General features: G+C 35.7%; 1 protein-coding gene across 6 annotated transcripts in view; it reads left to right on the top strand.

Annotated features, from left to right (window-relative positions):
- DSE (dermatan sulfate epimerase) overlaps positions 1–18,114 on the top strand; it is a 150,137-nt gene that overhangs the window by 125,669 nt on the left and 6,354 nt on the right. For 5 of the 6 annotated variants that reach the window (XM_027602513.1, XM_027602512.2, XM_027602510.1 and 2 more), the window contains exons 3-4: positions 12,099–12,352; positions 15,926–16,165. In XM_027602513.1, coding sequence (XP_027458314.1) covers positions 12,099–12,352; positions 15,926–16,165 — 494 coding nt within the window. Of the gene's footprint in view, positions 1–12,098; positions 12,353–15,925; positions 16,166–18,114 lie in introns of those variants that run through there. The other variant, XM_035728558.1, reaches the window with a different exon arrangement.

Below are 18,114 nucleotides of genomic sequence, written 5' to 3'. Positions count from 1 at the left end.
AATTGATTTCTAGTTTCATACCATTGTGGTTGGAAAATATGCTTACTACGATTTTAGTTTTCTTAAATTTATTAAGAGTTGTTTTATACTTAACATATGATCTATGCTGGAGAATGTTCCACATGCCTTGAGAAGAGTGTGTATTCTGCTACTGTTGGATGAAATGTTTTCTATATATATGGTCTATGTGTATACATGTCTTTATGTATATCTGGTCTAATGTGTAGTTTTTGTTTTTGTTTTGGTCTAATGTGTAGTGTAAGTACAATTTTCCTTATTGATTTTTTTGTCTGGATGATCTATTCATTATTGAAAGTGGGGTATTGAAACTTCCTACTATTATTGTATTGCTCTATTTCTTCCTTCAGAACTGTTAATATTTGCTTTTTATATTTAGGTGTTCCTATTTTGGGTGCATAAATATTTACAGATGTTATATCCCCTTGATAAATTGACCCCTTTATCATTATGTAATGACCTTCTTTGCCTCTTGTTACCATTTGGCTTAAAGTTTATTTTATGTGATTTAAGTATAGCTACTCCTCTCTTTTGCTTTCCATTTGCATGGAATATCTTTTCCCATAACTTCACTTTCAGTCTATATGTCCTTAAAGCTGAAGTGAGTCTCTTATAGGCAGCATACAGATGGGTCTTTTTTTTTAATCCATTTAGCTTCTCTGTTTTTTTGATTGGAGAATTTAATCCATTTATAATTTAAACTTTTTATTGATAGATATGGACTTAGTTGTTAATTGTTTTTTGGCTGTTTTTTAGTTGTTCCTTTCTTCCTCTCTTGCTCTCTTACTGATTCAATGATTTTCTGGTGATTCCTTTCTCTTTTGGTTATCTGCTATAGGTTTTCTGCTTTGTGGTCAGCATAAGGCTTACATCTTATAGTTTTAACAGACTGTTTTAAGTTGATAACTTTACTTGCAACACATATAAAAACTCTACATTTTTACACTCCTTTCCACAACATTTTATGTTTTCAGTGTCACAATTTACGTTTTTTAATATTGTGTATCCATTAACAAATTATTATAGTTATTTTTAATATTCTTTTAAAATTTATACTAAAGTTATAAGTGATTTACTTACCACCATTACAATATTAGAGTATTCTGAATTTAAGTATATATATTTTTTTAACCTGTGAGTTATACATGTTACTAGTTAGCATCCTTTCATTTCAGCTTGAAGAAGTTCCTTTAACACTTCCCGTAAGTCTGGTTAGTGGTGACGAACTCCAGCTTTTGTTTGTCTGGAAGACTCTTTATCTCGCCTTCATTTCTGAAGGACAACTTTGCTGGGTAGCGTATTCTTGATTGGAAGTTTTTTATTACAACACTTTGAATATATCATCCCATTCCCTTCTGGCCTGAAATGTTTCTGTGGAGAAATCTGCCCATAGTCTTATGAGGTTTCCTTTGTATGTTAACAAATCACTTTTGTTTTGCCACTTTTGAGATTCTTTATCTTTAATTTTGGACAATTTAAATGTATCTTGTGAGTCTCTTTAGATTCATCTTTTTGTAACTCTTTGGGCTACCTGTATCTGGATGTCTGTTTATTTCTCCCCACTTTAGCCATTATTTCTTCGAATAAACTTCTGGCCCTTTCTCTTTCTTTTCTTTCTGAGACCCCTATAATGTTTATATAGGTTCTCTTGATACTGCCCTATAAGTCCCTTAAGCTATCTTTATTATTTTTTTATCCTTTTTTCTTTTTGTTCCTCTGATTGGATGAATTCCACTGCCCTGTCTTTAAGTTTACTGGTCCTTCTTTTCACTTGATGTAGTCTGCTGATGAATCCCTCTTTGAATTTTCCAGTTGTATTGTTATATTCTTTAGCTCTATGATTTCCATTTAGTACTTTTTAATATTTTCTCCCTTTTTGTTGAAATGCTTACTTTTTCCATACATTGCTCTCCTGACTTTGGCAAGCATCTTTAGGATGATTATTTTAAACTCTCTGTCAGGTAATCGTTCATTTTCATTTCATTAAGATTGTTTCCTAGAGATTTATCTTGTTCTTTTTTGGGAGCATTTGCCCTATTTCTTCATTTTATTTTGAATCAAATCCCAAACATTCATTTCATTTCAGTATTTATTTCTGACATATTTAATTTTAAATATTTGAAACATTTACATAGTTCACAATGTGCCATGTCAGAATCATATTACAAATATTACAGATAATTCCATGATAAACAACCTTATGCATATGTGCTTTTGTATTTGTGGAGGTGTATCTTTGGGGTAAATTTCTGTAAGTGATATAACCAGGTCAAAAGATAAAATGTTTATAAAATTGTGTTAAATTATTGCCAAACTTTATACCCTATGGGAATTGTACTATTTTGCACCCCTAACAGCATTTTAAGAGGGTCCCTATTTCTCTACAGCTTTTACTAGAGTGTTTGTCGTACTTTGATAGTTTTACTAATCTGGGTGTTACCTTGTTGTTGATTTAATTTACATTTCTTTTATTATAAGTGGAGATGAGAATTTGGGAGGGGAGATATTTACCTTTCTTTTTTGTTAACTGTCTTCTTTGTCTTTTGTTCATTTTCCTAATGAGATTTTGATCTTTTCCTTAACTTTTAAGAGCATTTTGTATGTTTGGGTAACTAACTGTATTCAGAATATATGATGCAAATATTTTTTACCAATTTGTTATTTGTGTTTGATTCTGGTGTTTTTTTCCTCTTATGCAAAAGTTGTTTTAAAATTTTTGTATGTCCAAAATGATCACTTTATTTTTCTATTGTTTGTTTTTGAATCATAGCTGGAAAGTCTTTCACTTCTCCAGGTCACAAAGGAATTCATGTTTTCTTCTAATAGTACTATGATTTCATATTTTACATTGAGATGCCTAATTTATTTAGAGTTTATTTTGTTGTATTCTGTGAGGTGTGGATTCAACTTTATCTTTTTTCAAATGACTATCCAGTTGTTCCAGTATAACTTGTTTAAAGTTACTTCTTTTTCCCTGTTTATTTTGGATGCTGCCTTTATCACAGTACCAAATTTCCATGTGTTTTACACCTTTTTCTGTTTTGCTTCATTAGTGTGTTTGTCTCTTCATATGTCAGTCCACTCGGTTTTGACTGGTGAAATTTTACAGCGTGTTTTCTTCTCTGGCAGAGCTAATCACCCTCCATCATTGTTCTTTTTAACTGACTTCCCTGGCTATTCTTTAATGCTTAATTTTTTTCTTACAATCAAATGGACTATTTCCAGGCGTTGTTTCTTCTTTTTTTCCCGCAGGTATTGTTTCTTACATGGTTGGTGGATGCTTGCATAGTCTTTGACTAAAGCAATGACAGCAATAAGGTGTCCTACTAAAATCTTTGAAACATATTTTACATTGTACACATCTAAATGTAAAGTATGTTAAACTTAAAAAATACCAAGGTACTTTTTTAAATGGGCAAAAATCATTTGATTTAGCTTTGTAAACAGTATGGGCAAATCTGTGTTATTCTCTCCTATTCTTTGTAGGTTTCAGGATTTTCCCATTATAATGGGTTCTCTGATAATTTGTCACTAGATTTTGATAGGTAAGGACTAACCCTAATCCTCTGAGCTCTGTCATTGCAATGACACAGAGGTCTTGTTACCAAATTTGAATCATCTTGCCTATCATGTTTCTCCTTCTTTTCAGGCTGGACACTAGCCCACTGGTCAGTGAAAAGGGATTACAATTATAAATGCTGTTTGATTCTATTTAAATATATTATGCTTGGATGGCATACTTGGATATTTGGTTAAGACTTTGTGTCAGTGAATTACACATTGGAATAATGACATAGCAGTGCCTTTTCCCATTTAACAACACTACTACTCTACATTTTATTCACATTAGCTTGGTATATTTTGCCATTCAAATTAATTCATTTTCTCTACACATTATTTAGAATACCTTTTTTAAGTAAAAAAGAATATTCTCTTTAGTTTCTGCCTTTGCATAATTGATTCCTCAGTATTGTGCTTGAGTGGAACCAACCTGACCTAAATTTTTGTATTTTAGAATTTAATACTTGGGATATTGAATTCTAAGCTTTCAAATGAAATTAAGTGATAGTATTCTGCTATCCTGAATCTAGTAATTTAATGAATATAGAAATATGGATAGTGGGAGAAAGTGTTTTTATATTTTAGGGCTGATAATTTATTTTTCCTGAAGATTTTTTTTTTTTTAAGATTTATTTATTTTGGAGAGAGAACAAGCAAAAGCATGGGAGGTAGGGGGAGAGGGAGAGAGAATCTTAAGCTCTGAGTACAGAGCCTGATGTGGGGGCTCAATCTCATGACCCTGAGATCACGACCTGAGCCGAAACCAAGAGTCAGACCTTAACTGACTACGCCACGCAGGTGCCCTGATTTCTTAATATACAGTCAGTTTCCAATCTATCATACTCTTATCCTCCCAGCACTACTTTTACCAAGTAGGGAATAAAGTAGATGTTGAAAAAAGAAAGCTCATTGTCCATTTCTGTTAATTGTAGCCCTGTCCAGCTTAAGGAGCTGATGGTTCTGAGTATGCAAGTTCAGGCCCACTAGCCCCTGCACCAACTATACTTGGAGCAGTACATTAGGAGCCCCAGGCTGAGCAGACATCGGTGGGGAGAGGAAGAGTTGTTCCATGCATTCTGTATGATTGTTATCTCATGTTCCTTGAATGGGTCTTGAGCAACCATATAAACACGGAGTCATGATATCTCTTCTAATATCTGCCTCTTTTCTCACATTTCTTGCCTTTATCTCTCTTGGTGTCGTGGATGTGTCAGGGCTTGGAACCCCGGATTGTATTTCTGCCTGGCTCTTGGTAGGTCTGCTAACTCTAGCAATTTCTTCTGGATGGGTTCCTATTGCAAACTTGGTGACTTTCTTTGAAAGCACTGTGCTTTCCCTCACCAAGAAGTAAAAAACAATTCTAGATTCAGATAGTCTTGGATTCCATTGTTGGCTTCACCATTTAATTTAACTTTGTGATCTTAAACATGGAATTTTCCTATTTAAATACCAGTTTTACAATTTATAAAATGGGCATGTAATAATATGAGTTTTGAAGATTAGATGAAATAAAGTATATAAAGGGCTTGGCACATACTATGTGCTTACTTAATATGAAGTACAACTTCTCTCTTTCCTCCCAGCTATAAATAGTGAATTTTGCTTGATGATGCAAATGCCACCCTTAGCCACCTGATCAAACATTTGGAATATGGACACCAAACCAGGACAGAATTGAGCTGAATATGCCCCTTGGATACCTGGCCACCCACTCAGAGGTCCCTGCATCAAGTCTCTCTGAATTCCAGGCTTACTCTGCTCTTGGCAAATCATAGTTGAGGCCCCAATGTGCTTCACAGGCGAGGCCACACAGCTTAGAAATCCACTTCCTTTGGATAAATTTTACGGGAATGACTTACAAAATTTACCATATTACTGACATTTAACATTCATGGTTAATTTTCACGTTTAACTTACAGAGGGGAAAAAGATGAATCACAACTGCCATTAGTCATGTTTTTAAAAACAGTAGTAATACAGAACTCTCCTAACTATTGGAAGTTCTTTCCAAACACACAAAGACATTTGGTTGAAAATCGAATGACTTTCTATCAGATTACTGTCTTCCTGACACTTTTAGAATGGATAGACTAATTTACATTTTACGATAGAAGTGACCTTATTTTGGCATATTTGAGTCATGTGACCAAGTGCACCCTGTAGGCAGACGTGTGGCTTATTTACGTAGACACAGTTGCAGTGAAGCTGGCAAAAGTGAAGTTGCCCTGCTCTAGCCTTCTTTCATTTTCTCTTACATTTGTATTGATATAAATATCTGTCGTCTCAAATAAGCCAGATTTTTTAACGTGAATCTTCTACTTTATGAATTTACTGAGTAAATATGTTATGGGCTTATAAAACTATGTTGTCTCAAAATGAGAAAAAGGATTGTTTTGAGTTCTGCTTTTTGTAAAGGTTAAACAAACAGTAGAGCCTCATTTAAATATAAAAGTACATAAATTTGCCTATACCATGGATCATCACATCATGATCTTCACAATATAGTCACATATGGAAAAGCCTGACATAAAATTGTTAGGCTGTAAAAAGTGCTAGGAAACAGGAGTAATAACCATTAATAACATTATAAAGGGCGTTACAAGTTGCCCCATTGTTTCTAGTATTTATTTTTTGTATACTATTAATTCATTTAAATAAATATCGGTGATTTCTTGACCCCTCTTAGATTTTAAATACCAAACTTCTGTTACTCCACATATTTACTTTAACAGTATTTGTGTAAATGAAATTAATATATAAAAAGTTAAACAAGATTATGTAAAGAGTATTCTGTGACTCTTGTAATCCTAAATGTTAATCTTTTCACAGATGATTATTTTCTAAAGACTACATATCTATTAAAACTATATGAAAAAAATTAAATAATCATTTGATCATTTTAAATCTATACAAATAAAAATAGATGCCAACATTATTATTAGACTTCTTTTTATTAGTTTTTTTTAATCAAGTAAGCTGTCCAGTTTTTAGTAATACTTAGATTGCCTGTTGCACTCTATACATAATAGATAGTTCAAAAGGCATTTATGATAATGGAGGCAGTCTGTTCATATAAAACTGGCATAAAAATTTGAATCAATGAAGTCATTACATTTTGGAAAGATTTTTATGCCTCTTTTCTTCCTTTGACAGCACGATTCATGGAAGCAGCACATCTTGATAAGCTCTCTGCCTTTCCCCACCACCATAGCCCTCAACTTAGGCAATTAATAGTTTGTTTTCATGCTCACATCATTCTGTGTCACATAAATTCATTTAAACTCATCTTTGAAAGTATTATAGGCAGCAGTTTTTAAACTTTTTGGAGTCAGAACTCTTTTACATTTTTAAAAATTAATGAAGACATCAAAAGGCTTTCTCTGGACTGTATCAATATTTAAATATCAATATTTACCTATTAAAAATTAAAGCCAGGAATATTTAAAATATGTATGTGTTCATTGGAAAAGTCCATTTCCTTTTTTTTTTTTCCCTTTAGGGTGAAAAGTCCATTTCATAGTAATATTAAATAACATGTTTTTAGGAAGAAATAACTATTTTTTAAAACAAAGTACTTAGTGTGGAGGAGGTCATTGTTTTACATTTTGCCTCTCTGCTATATTCGGTCTGTTGCAGTGTGGTGTTTTGGTCGACTCATATGAAGAAATACAGCTACTTCACATCAGTATGTGAAGAATACTAGATTCTAAGGATCTATTCTGATATTCTAAGGAATGCTTTAAGAATCTTTTCAGATAATTGTGGATACTCTTTTTTTTTTTTTTAAGATTTTATGTATTTATTTGAGAGAGAACATGAGCGGAGCAGAGGGGAGAGGAGGGGCAGAGGGAGAAGCAGACTCCCCACTGAGCAGGGAGCCCAACAGGGGGCTCAATCCCAGGGCCCTGGGGTCATGACCTGAGCCGAAGGCAGACGCTCAACCGACTGAGCCACCCAGGTGCCCTTGGATACTGTTTAATATTAATATTAATATTTATTTATTATTTAATATATTTATATTAATATCTAATATTATACTAGAACTTGACAAGTGGTAGTTTCATAAAAGTTAATTTTATATGGACTCTGGATCATAAAATTTAGTTTCACTATGGAATCTGAAACCATGTTATCTTTCAATTGGTAGAAAAATCCATTGGTATATTTTGCACTTACAGTGAATCTTTTATCTATGTATGGTTTTGTAATATCTTGCCTTTTTTATTTTGAATGTTTGTTTGCTGAGTTATTCGAGTTTTCCAAGTGTTGACATATTTAATAATACAATATAAAAATAAATCACATTTGTTATCACTGACCTCACTAGAAAAATTTGTAAGTATTGGTAAACTCTTAAACACATGGCAGCAGATACAAGTTTTCTAAAATTTTTATTTTCTCTTGGAAAAGCTCAAATTTTGTCATGGGCAACAAAGTCTTTCGATTTTCTTTAAACTGGCAGGCTTCCTTGTTCATTTTCAAGAAAACTTCCACTTAAATATGTAGTTCTAAATAACTAGAATTTGTCAGTTCAGCATTCTCGCATATAAAAATGATGTTTCATGAAAAAAAAAGCTAGTTCAGCTCTTAATGCACAATTTCTTTTCATCGTGGCAGTTCCTACACTTTGGCATCCACTGTGCTTTTTTATACATACTTCCCATTTCATCACACAGAATATGGAAGAGAGATCTACTCAAAGGGTTGAGATTTTTTTTTTTAAAGATTTTATTTATTTATTTGACAGAGCACAAGCAGAGGGACAGGGAGAAGCAGACTCCCTGCTGAGCATGGAGCCCGATGTGGGACTCAATCCCAGGACCCTGGGATCATGACCTGAGCCGAAGGCAGATGCTTAAAACTGAGCCACCCAGGCGCCCTCAGAGGGTTGAGATTTTATAAAATTATCATTTTACCACTTTACTGAGGCTATCCTTAAGTGAAACTGGCTGTGTGTGTGTGTGTGTGTGTGTGTGTGTGTGTGTGTGTGTAACTTAGAGTGCATGGCCGCATGCAGAATCATGCAAGGATTGCTAGAGTTGGTGCCCTGCCTGGATTCTTGCTTAAGGTGCCAGCATTTTTAACCTGTTAGTGCTTTGGCATCATCAGTGCAACTGTCAACATATAACATCTTTATATTATTAGGAAAATAATTTTTACTTGAGGATTCCTTCAGAGAATCTCAGAGACCCTGGGGGTCCATGGACCTTACTTTAAGAATGGCTCTTAAGGGGAGAAGGTATAGGTTGTAAAAATAGGACTACAGTAAAAATGTACCTAACCCTCCTCTTAACTGACTTGCCAGTGAAATTCACCTCCCTTGCTTGTGTAATCTGGCAGCAACTCCCATAGAATGCTCAATGTTGAGGCCAGTTGACTGTCCTCTGCTATGTCCATTCATCTCTGTTCCCAGTAGTAGAATAATGTGCTTTGCAAATATCAGTTGTATTTGTTCTCAAACAAGTTTATGCCAATTTCATTAATACGTGTAATTATACAATTTTAATAATATGTAAATAGAGTGTGAGTTCAAAAAGAAAAAGAATGTAGGTTTCTAAAACTAACTTAAATGCTTTAGAATGACTTACTGTAAAAGATTGCTATCATAATTTAGTGTGGATGAGATTTGTAAAAGTTTAGGGGAAAACATAAAAATCTGGAAGGATTCTACATTCCTTCACAAGTATCTTTAATTCGTATCTTTTAGAGAAACTAAGGCTTGAAATTGTGATGATGTGTTATGTGTGTTCTTTGCAGGAAAGAACAATGACTGATCTGTAGACCCACTTTTAAAGAAAAGGCTTTTAGTTCAACTTCAAAAGACTGGTGAATGTGTATACATATAGGTATTTTAAGCTGAAATAAAATTCATAAATTAATATATGTATCTTTTTTTTAATGATTAACCCACTCAACCAGCTTTTCCAGTAGATTTATTAACCAGTAGTCAGGATCACATTGAATCAGATAGTTTCTTTGCTGCCATCCATGAGCTAGAAGCAAATTTCCTTTGGTTTCCATGACCATATCTACGGCCGGGTCCAATTGGATTGGTAAAGGATTTAGATAACCTTTTAGAAATGTAATTATTACAGGTCAGATTTCATAATGATACAGAGATGAGCCTGATGGTATAAGCTTTTTTTTTTTTAAATTGGTGTACTAGCATTTTATTGGATTGGAAACTGGGGGAGCTTGGCGTTTTCACAGAAGTTGCATAGTAATACTTCCCGAAGGATGAGAATTATAATAAATGTTCTTTGATCTATAAAAATAAGTTCACTGTTAAAAAAAGCAACAAGTTAACGGGTTAATCAGATGTGTCAGAGTTGGGCAGATGGTAGCAGTTCATTGATGTCAGCTCTGCCATGGTTAGGTGGACATGCGTCATTTATAGATGCATCGTGACATGGCACAAAGACACAGGCTGGGAAGCAGATGACTCAGATTCTCTGCTTGGCTCACCAACCACCAGGAGTCACTGAAGACTGTGTTCCTAATTCCCTGCAGTGAGCTTGCAGGAGAAGTTGTTTTTTTCCCTAGAAGTGGGGAATGAATTCACACTCTTCTTAGTCTGTTTCCAGCCAGTCCACGCTAGCAAGCTGACTGGCAGGGTGGCTTTGTGACCAGATAGTTTAAAAACTCATTAACCTTAGTTATTTTAGCACCAGGCCATATCACCACAGCTAACCAAACACTGGAATTATTATTAAGTATCAAGAGATGCCTCCAAATTCCTGAGTTCATGATGATCATATATTCACTGTTAATAGTGTGGCCTAGTTTTATAGGCCTGTTCCTTCATTTTTTTTCTTGCTTCCCAGAAATGTTTACTAAACATCTACTATGTGTCAGACACTGTTGTAGGATTAGGGATCCAACAGTGAATAAAATAGAGGAAAGAATAAAACTGTGCACTTGCAGAACTTAAAATCTAGTAGAGGATGCCTATACATATACATATACACACATAAACACTAAGAGGACAAAAAAGAAAGGGAAATGAGATACGGTCAGTTGGAGAGTAATATTGAAATTCTGCAGAGTGACCACAGAAGGCATCACTAAGATCACATCTTTCCTATAAAACTCCTAAAAGAATAATATAATCTAGAGGAGGTAGTCTCTCAGAACATTTTTGAGTGTTCTTGTCCTGGGATCTATGGTGTTTTATGGGAGAAACACTGCATCTTAATTTTCATTGACTCTAAGTGAAATTTAGCCTTTCTTCCAAATCATGAACATAGGTGACCCCTATAGTGATGTTGGGAGAACTTGTAACCTTGTCATAGGTAGGTATCACAGATATTTTCATATCCCATTATAGTTAATAGATACTATTGTTTATGCTCATCACTACTTATAAATTATAGTAGTTACTATCTCTGCTATTAAATCTCGTTTTTTAGTGCTGTAATAAAGGATAGAGATCACAATTTTTTTTTTAAATCTGTATTGATAGCTACATGTCAAAGTAACAGATTTCTTTATAACCCTTCGTATTCTATCTTATGAATTTTAAAGCATTGAGAAAGAGGCTGAGGCTTCACCAGATTGCCCAGAGGTCAAGAGGTTCATGGCATAGAAATACTAAGCTTTCATTTAATCCCTAATTGTGTTTTCTTATACCCCCCATCTGTACAGCACACTTTTCACTGGAGTCCCTGTCCTAGAGATTACTCAAATATCTCTCCAGCACATGGGGAGGGTTTTCTGGATAGTTCCATAGAATTGTGATTGTGAAAGATCCTTTCTAAGCTTCCTGTATAACGCAGGCCACACACTGTTAAACCACTTGCAGAATAATGTAGCCAGCCAAGCAGAAACTTGGCTTCCTAGAAAATGGTTTCATACTTCACAGGTCAGCTTTTACACTTGTCTGAAAGATACTCAAAGGACCTTAAAGGCAGTGCAGTTCATCTTATGAGAAAGAACAAGATGTAGAAATCTGAGTTAGAATCAGCTCATTTCACTCACACCAGATTTTTAGCCACCTTCCTCATCATGCCCTTGACCAAGTGGGTCTGTCCAGATTGAGAGGTCATAAACTCTAGACGAGGATACCTGCACCTTGACCAGCCTGTGGGAAATAAGGTGAGGTGGGATATATGTGTTCCACTGGTTTGCCAAGGCAGCCATAAGAACAGGACTGAGACCCTCTTACTATGTGTAAAAAGGGGAGGGTGAGTACCAGTTAGATGGATGCTCCTGAGAATCTCGCCCTGCCATTACATGTTATATGCTTTAGATCTATTTGAACATAGTCTTCTACCTCTCATCAAGAGTAAAAAGTCAAAAGGAAAAACTCTCAATGAGAGAAAAGCATTCATTCTGTAATTTCCCCATGAGACAAATTTTATGCTTGTGTCTAATGTGGAAGGCAGCTAATTCTGAGGCATTCAGCTTCTTGGATTGTATCTTCAGTTGTGCCCTTTCCTTCTGAGAAACAGACACTCGAAAAGTGTGGTGAACGCTGTGGGACTGTTGCACTCATTCACATGGTTGATTTTCCTCTGCAGGCTGGTGAAAGATGCTCCTTGGGATGAAGTCCCGCTTGCTCACTCCCTGGTTGGTTTTGCCACTGCCTACGACTTCTTGTACAACTACTTGAGCAAGACACAACAGGAGAAGTTTCTTGAAGTGATTGCCAATGTCTCGGGATATATGTATGAAACTTCCTACAGGAGAGGATGGGGATTTCAGTACCTGCACAATCATCAGCCCACCAACTGCATGGCCTTGCTCACAGGAAGCCTGGTTCTGATGAATCAAGGTGCGTTGTGGACACAGCCGAGGGAACGCCGAAGCCAGCATCAGTCATAGTTGCCTTGTGAGCAGAGCATTTTTATACCTAGCCTTAATACATGTTCATACTTAGATCCTAACTGAGCTCATGAGATGAAGTAATACCTCAGGGCATCTCTTAGACAGTTGAGAGACATCACTTCCTCATTGCTGTTACTTATATTAGCCTGCAGGTTATTTAAGTAAGGCTTTTGATTGTCCCAAGCCATATGCTTACAGCACTCCATCAGTGGCGGATATTCATTTCCTCAGAGAATTTTGACAGTAAAGACAGCCATCCTGGGTAAATGGAGTTTTTAAAAGCTAAACGGGTGGTTTATTATTTGAAATGAATGTTCTTTGCACACGGATGTCTATCATTACAATATTCTGTTTTTTTTCTCTAAGGACTTCAAACCAATCTAGATGATTTAGGTCATATTTGGAAGTGACTTTTGTGAATCACATAGCTACTTTCCCTTAATGTATTACATAATTACTGATACTACATTTTCTCTGTTCTTGTAATTCTGACTTAATTACAACACCTGTGAAAGTCTATACATGATTAAATTAGACTGTATTTAAGAAAAGCAGCCCTAAGATCACAGTGAATTATTACGATATTAAACATATACTTGGAGCTGGCAAAGCTAATAGAACTCTTGATCACTTCCCCACAAGAATTAGTATGCATTTTGTAGATTATCCACCATCAGATTTCCTCAAGTCTAGCTTTCTCCCTTGTCTTATCAACCAGCTATCACTTTTAATTAGTCTTAGAGGAAAAGAAACTAATATTAACTGAGCATATGGCATGTGTTAATCCTTGTCCCTATTTTATTTGTCACATCAGCCATATAATGTAGCTGGGATTTGGATCCAGTTCTGGCCAAACTCAAAGTTCATTCTCTTTCCACTATATTTTGTTGCCTCTCTTAGAATAGAGATTCAAAGTAATTTAAGGAAGGCTTTAAGAGGCCAGGTTTCATCTTGGCTCCCTTTGCCCCCTACTCTCCGAAAAAAAATGAGATTTTAAAAGATCAAAATGCAAAAAAAAATTTTTTTTTTAAATAAAAGATCAAAATGCAAATCTTCAAACTATTGATAAATAAATCCCAAGGCCTGTGAAAAGACATCCTCGTGAAATGGTGGAAGGAACCCAAGACAAGCTAGGTCTCAGCCCGGGGCCTTGGATTTTAGCCTAGTAGAGTCTTATTTCTTTCCATAAATGTTTAGTTCTTTAGTAGCAGGAATAGAGCTTATTTCTTCATTCTTCGTGGGAGATAAGATTGCTCCAGATACTTGCAGGCATCAAAAATACCAGTTCAGTTTGGACCAAAACGTGTAGTTCTCCTCTTGCAGGCATTTGTGTGTGCATTTATTTTCTGATTACAGTAATGGGTTGCTCAGGGAGATATTGTTCCAGAACCCCCATGTCGGCAGTGGACAGAAGAAGAGGTGAAATCTCTGGCCCTGCGCATCTCAGTTAATAATCAGGCTTACCATCCTGGCTTTCTTGGCACACTCACCACCTTTAGGAGCCACCTCACAGGCTGTTTCGACAATCCCATGTTCTCCAGACCAGCCTCACAGATACTAGGCTAGCTTAGTGTACCAGTAGTTCCCATCGGAAGTGGGAGAATTAGAATGTTCTCTCTGTTCTGCTAACTCTGTCTAAGGCTCGGTACACAGGGACCACAGGATCACACATTAGCCGTTTACAAATCAGTTGGAAGGAAGACATGGGAAATGTTTAAATGAATATGCAGTAGTTACCATAGCACCAGAGAATGGAGTAAGAGGGGTCATGAAGCTATGGTTAAACCTCGATCGAGAGTATTAAGTTTGAATTCAGGAGAACAGTGTGAAAAGGTTCATAGAACTTTGAAATATAGATAGGATCTGGATAAGTGAAAATAATGAAGAACATTCCAGACAAGGTGTATGGGCATAGCATCAATAACAGTATCAACTTCTGAAACGAAGATTGCACTGTATGTTAACTAAAACTTAAATAAAATACCAGTATCAGTGCCTCGTATTGACAGATTTGAAGTTTAGGAAGGCAGACTTTGCCTCATAGCTCCCGAACAGGATTGTTGTAGGGAAAAAAAGAAGGGAAAACCAGGTCATGTGATATCAGGGAGCAGTAAGTAGCAGGCCTGATTTTAAGTATCACGTTGGAGTCTGGTTAGAGATGGAGGATACAGAGAAGAAAAAGAGGAAGATGACTAGAACTTGAAACCCTAATGATTACAGAATGGAAGCTAAAAACTCTCCAAAAGACTGGCCTGGCAGGTGGACAGCTGGACAGGAGGAGACAGGGTACAATCCAGTCACCTCTGTGTCCTCAGGAGATGGGAGTGAGGTCTTACAGAGCCTGGCACCTTGGATTTAGGCTGGGATCTTGTCCCAGGGCCCCTGGAAGCCCTCACACCCAGCACACGTGGTAGGCCATGGTAGTGTTCAGCACTGGTGATCACACACATCTGCAGGAGCGAAGTAACAAGACTCCATCCACATCAGGAGGCAACGAGCTTACTTTCATCCTCACTGGTTGTATGTTTTAAATATATAAGCAAACAAAACAAAACTGAAATCTAAAGACCTAGGTTCAGATCAAAGTTCTGTTCATTTTTAGTCATGTGTCAGAAGTCTTGAACAATCAAGCTTTTCTGTAATTTTGGAGTAATAATGCCTAATTGAATTGGTAAAAGGATTAAGGAAGATTGTGTTCAGTGCTGTGTAAATTACAAATGTTTTAGAAATGTGAGTTGTGATTGTTACCTAAATGCTAGTCTTGCAAGAATTATAGGAAGCTAGGATTTTTGAGTCAAAAGTATTTCATAAAAATTTTAAGGCCTTTAATTTTCAGTCGCAGAAGTAGAAAAATGTGACAGGTTGAAGTGCTTGAACAAAATTTTAGCTCATTTTTGGTAGATTCAGGACTCCCAGTTGATATTTTTCACCATTAGATTGTCACTCCAGTGGTGTTTCTGACCCGCTGTGTTGCCTTTTGAAATCCTATGGCATCAAAAAGCACATAAAGGATGAGAGATTGTCTTTTAATGACAGAACAAATTGAAGACTATCTGCTTAGCCTTTATAGTATTAGCAGCTTATTAAAAATCATATGAAATAATGGTGCAAGTTTTATGAAGATAAGAGCTTTAAAAATATTTTCAAGTAGTAGTTTTTAGAAATTGAATTTAAAGTCTTAATACACAGATCTTTTCTTGTAGCCTAAAGTTATGTGCAGTTTGTAATTTTGGTGTGATGCGGTTTCACATGTATTAAAGATTGGAAACTGATGCTCATTTCACGGTTTATCTTCACTTAATTAATAAATGACTTGTATTCGAGAACTTTGTAACTTACATCATGGACCCGACACAAACCTGAATTAGCAGAATGTTATTTATAGTGTTGGTAAAGTGAGAGTTTTACAGAATGCTATTTGACCTGTAGTCAGATAACTCAGGGGATTTTATTTGGTCATAATTTTGTTTATGCTTCATTATAGCCCTAGTCAGTGTTTCTATGTGTTTTCATTCTTCAGGGTATCTTCAAGAAGCCTACCTATGGACCAAACAAGTTCTGACCATCATGGAGAAGTCTCTGGTCTTGCTCCGAGAGGTGACAGACGGTTCCCTCTACGAAGGAGTTGCCTACGGAAGCTATACCACTAGGTCCCTCTTCCAGTATATGTTTCTTGTTCAGAGGCACTTTGACATCAACCACTTTGGTCACCCATGGCTTAAACAACACTTTGCATTTATGTATAGAACCATCCTACCAGGTATAATGAGGAATCAGAAATGGGAAAACATTAACTATGATCGTTTTTTCTGATTATGAAAATGGGCTAGACTAGGAAAAGAAATGTGGGGTTCAAGTCATATTGAAATTAAGGGGATTTTTTTTTTAATAAAAAATCAAAGAAGAATTCAAGAGTTGCATATAACCAGAACGTTTGGGAAGTTATTGTGAGGATTTGTGATTTATGTACTGTAAAGCTTGGAGCATAATGGATCAAATATAATTCGTAGCCCCCAAAGTACTTTTATTTTAGTAGATGTAAAACTTGGGTATGTATGCAAATTCCTTTTCATGAATCTTTTTTTTAATTTTCAAAATATTATTCTGTTTATTTTTTGTATATTTGAAATAGCTCACAAAACAAAAAACTTTATATGTTTCTAATTCATCTGCAAAAATAACATTTCCTTTTCACAAATCTTAACAGAATATAAACATTTTTGGTTACATGTTAATTTTCCTTTACGTGCAATCTCAAATTGGTCCTCTTTTGTTTTTTAGTTTTTATTTCCAAACTATATAGATATTCAAAATGAAAGACATACATACATATATGCTGGAGCTTTAGTATTTTCTTTGAATAGTTTACTGAAATAAAGAGTGTAAAATATGAAAGATAAAAAAATGAATTGCTACAAAACTTCTAATTCCTTGTTGCCATGTAGTTCGGTCTTCTAAGAGAACTAGCTCTAAAAAAAGATGTATATGATTTAAGAACACTTTCATTTCTAGGACAGCCTTATTACTCTCCTTGTTTCCAAACAGGACTAAGATGTTAGAAAAAGTTTAGGAGGTAGATTTTCATCAGGATGGGGATTTTTTTAACACCCAAAAAACAAATAATCCACTTAAGAAATGGGGGAGAAGAAATGAATAGGCATTTTTCCAAAGAAGACATTCAGATGGCTAATAGACACATGAAAACATAACTCAATACAAAATACAATACAAAACACAAAAGTATGAGATACCACCTCATACCTGTCAGAATGGCTAAAATTAACAACACAAGAAACAACAGGTGTTGGCAAGAATGTAGAGAAAGGGGAACCCTCTTGTACTGTTGGTAGGAATGCAAACTGGTGCAGCCACTCTGGAGGTCAGTATGAAGGTTCCTCAAAAAGTTAAAAAGAGAGCTACCCTACGACCCAGCAACTGCACTACTAGGTAGTTACCCAAAGGATACAAAAATACAGATTCTAAGGGGCGCACGCATACTGATGTTTATAGCAGCATTATCAACAATAGCCGAACTATGGAAAGAGCCCAAAGTCCATTGACTGATGAACAGATAAAGAAGATGTGGTTTATATATACAATGGAATACTATTCAGCCATCCAAAAGAATGAAATCTTGCCACTTGCAATGACATGGATGGAGCTAGAGCGTATTATGCTAAGCGAAATAAGTCAGAGAAAGACAAATATCATATATTACACTCATATGTGGAATTTAAAGAACAAAACCAAATGAACATATGGGTGGGGGGGGGGGAGGAGAAGAAAAAAGAGAGGGAAACAAGCCATAAAAGACTCTTAAAGATAGAGAACAAACTCAGGGTTGATGGAGGGAGGGAGGTGGGGGATGGGCGGGATAGGTGATGGGTATGAAGGAGGGCACTTGCTGTGATGAGCACTGAGTGTTGTATGTAAGTGATGAATCACTGAATTCTCCTGAAATCAGTATTGCACTGTAGGTTAACTAGAATTTAAATAAAAACTTGGGGGAAAAAAAGGATGGGCATTTTTTTCCCCCAGTGAAATGTCATTTTTAGATGGTGATTCTGGACCTACAGTAAAGAATCCGGTCTTTAAATCTTTTTGCTCTGGTTGTGTACACATGGACTGAATAGAATCTCCATTATTTGATTAGCTATCCAAAAAATACAGCAGAGCAAAAGAATGATAAGATTCTTAAAGTTTAGTTGA

The sequence above is a fragment of the Zalophus californianus genome, chromosome 7, assembly GCF_009762305.2.
Source record: "Zalophus californianus isolate mZalCal1 chromosome 7, mZalCal1.pri.v2, whole genome shotgun sequence".
Lineage (NCBI taxonomy): Eukaryota > Metazoa > Chordata > Mammalia > Carnivora > Otariidae > Zalophus > Zalophus californianus.
This window is presented reverse-complemented; position numbering and strand designations above follow the sequence as displayed.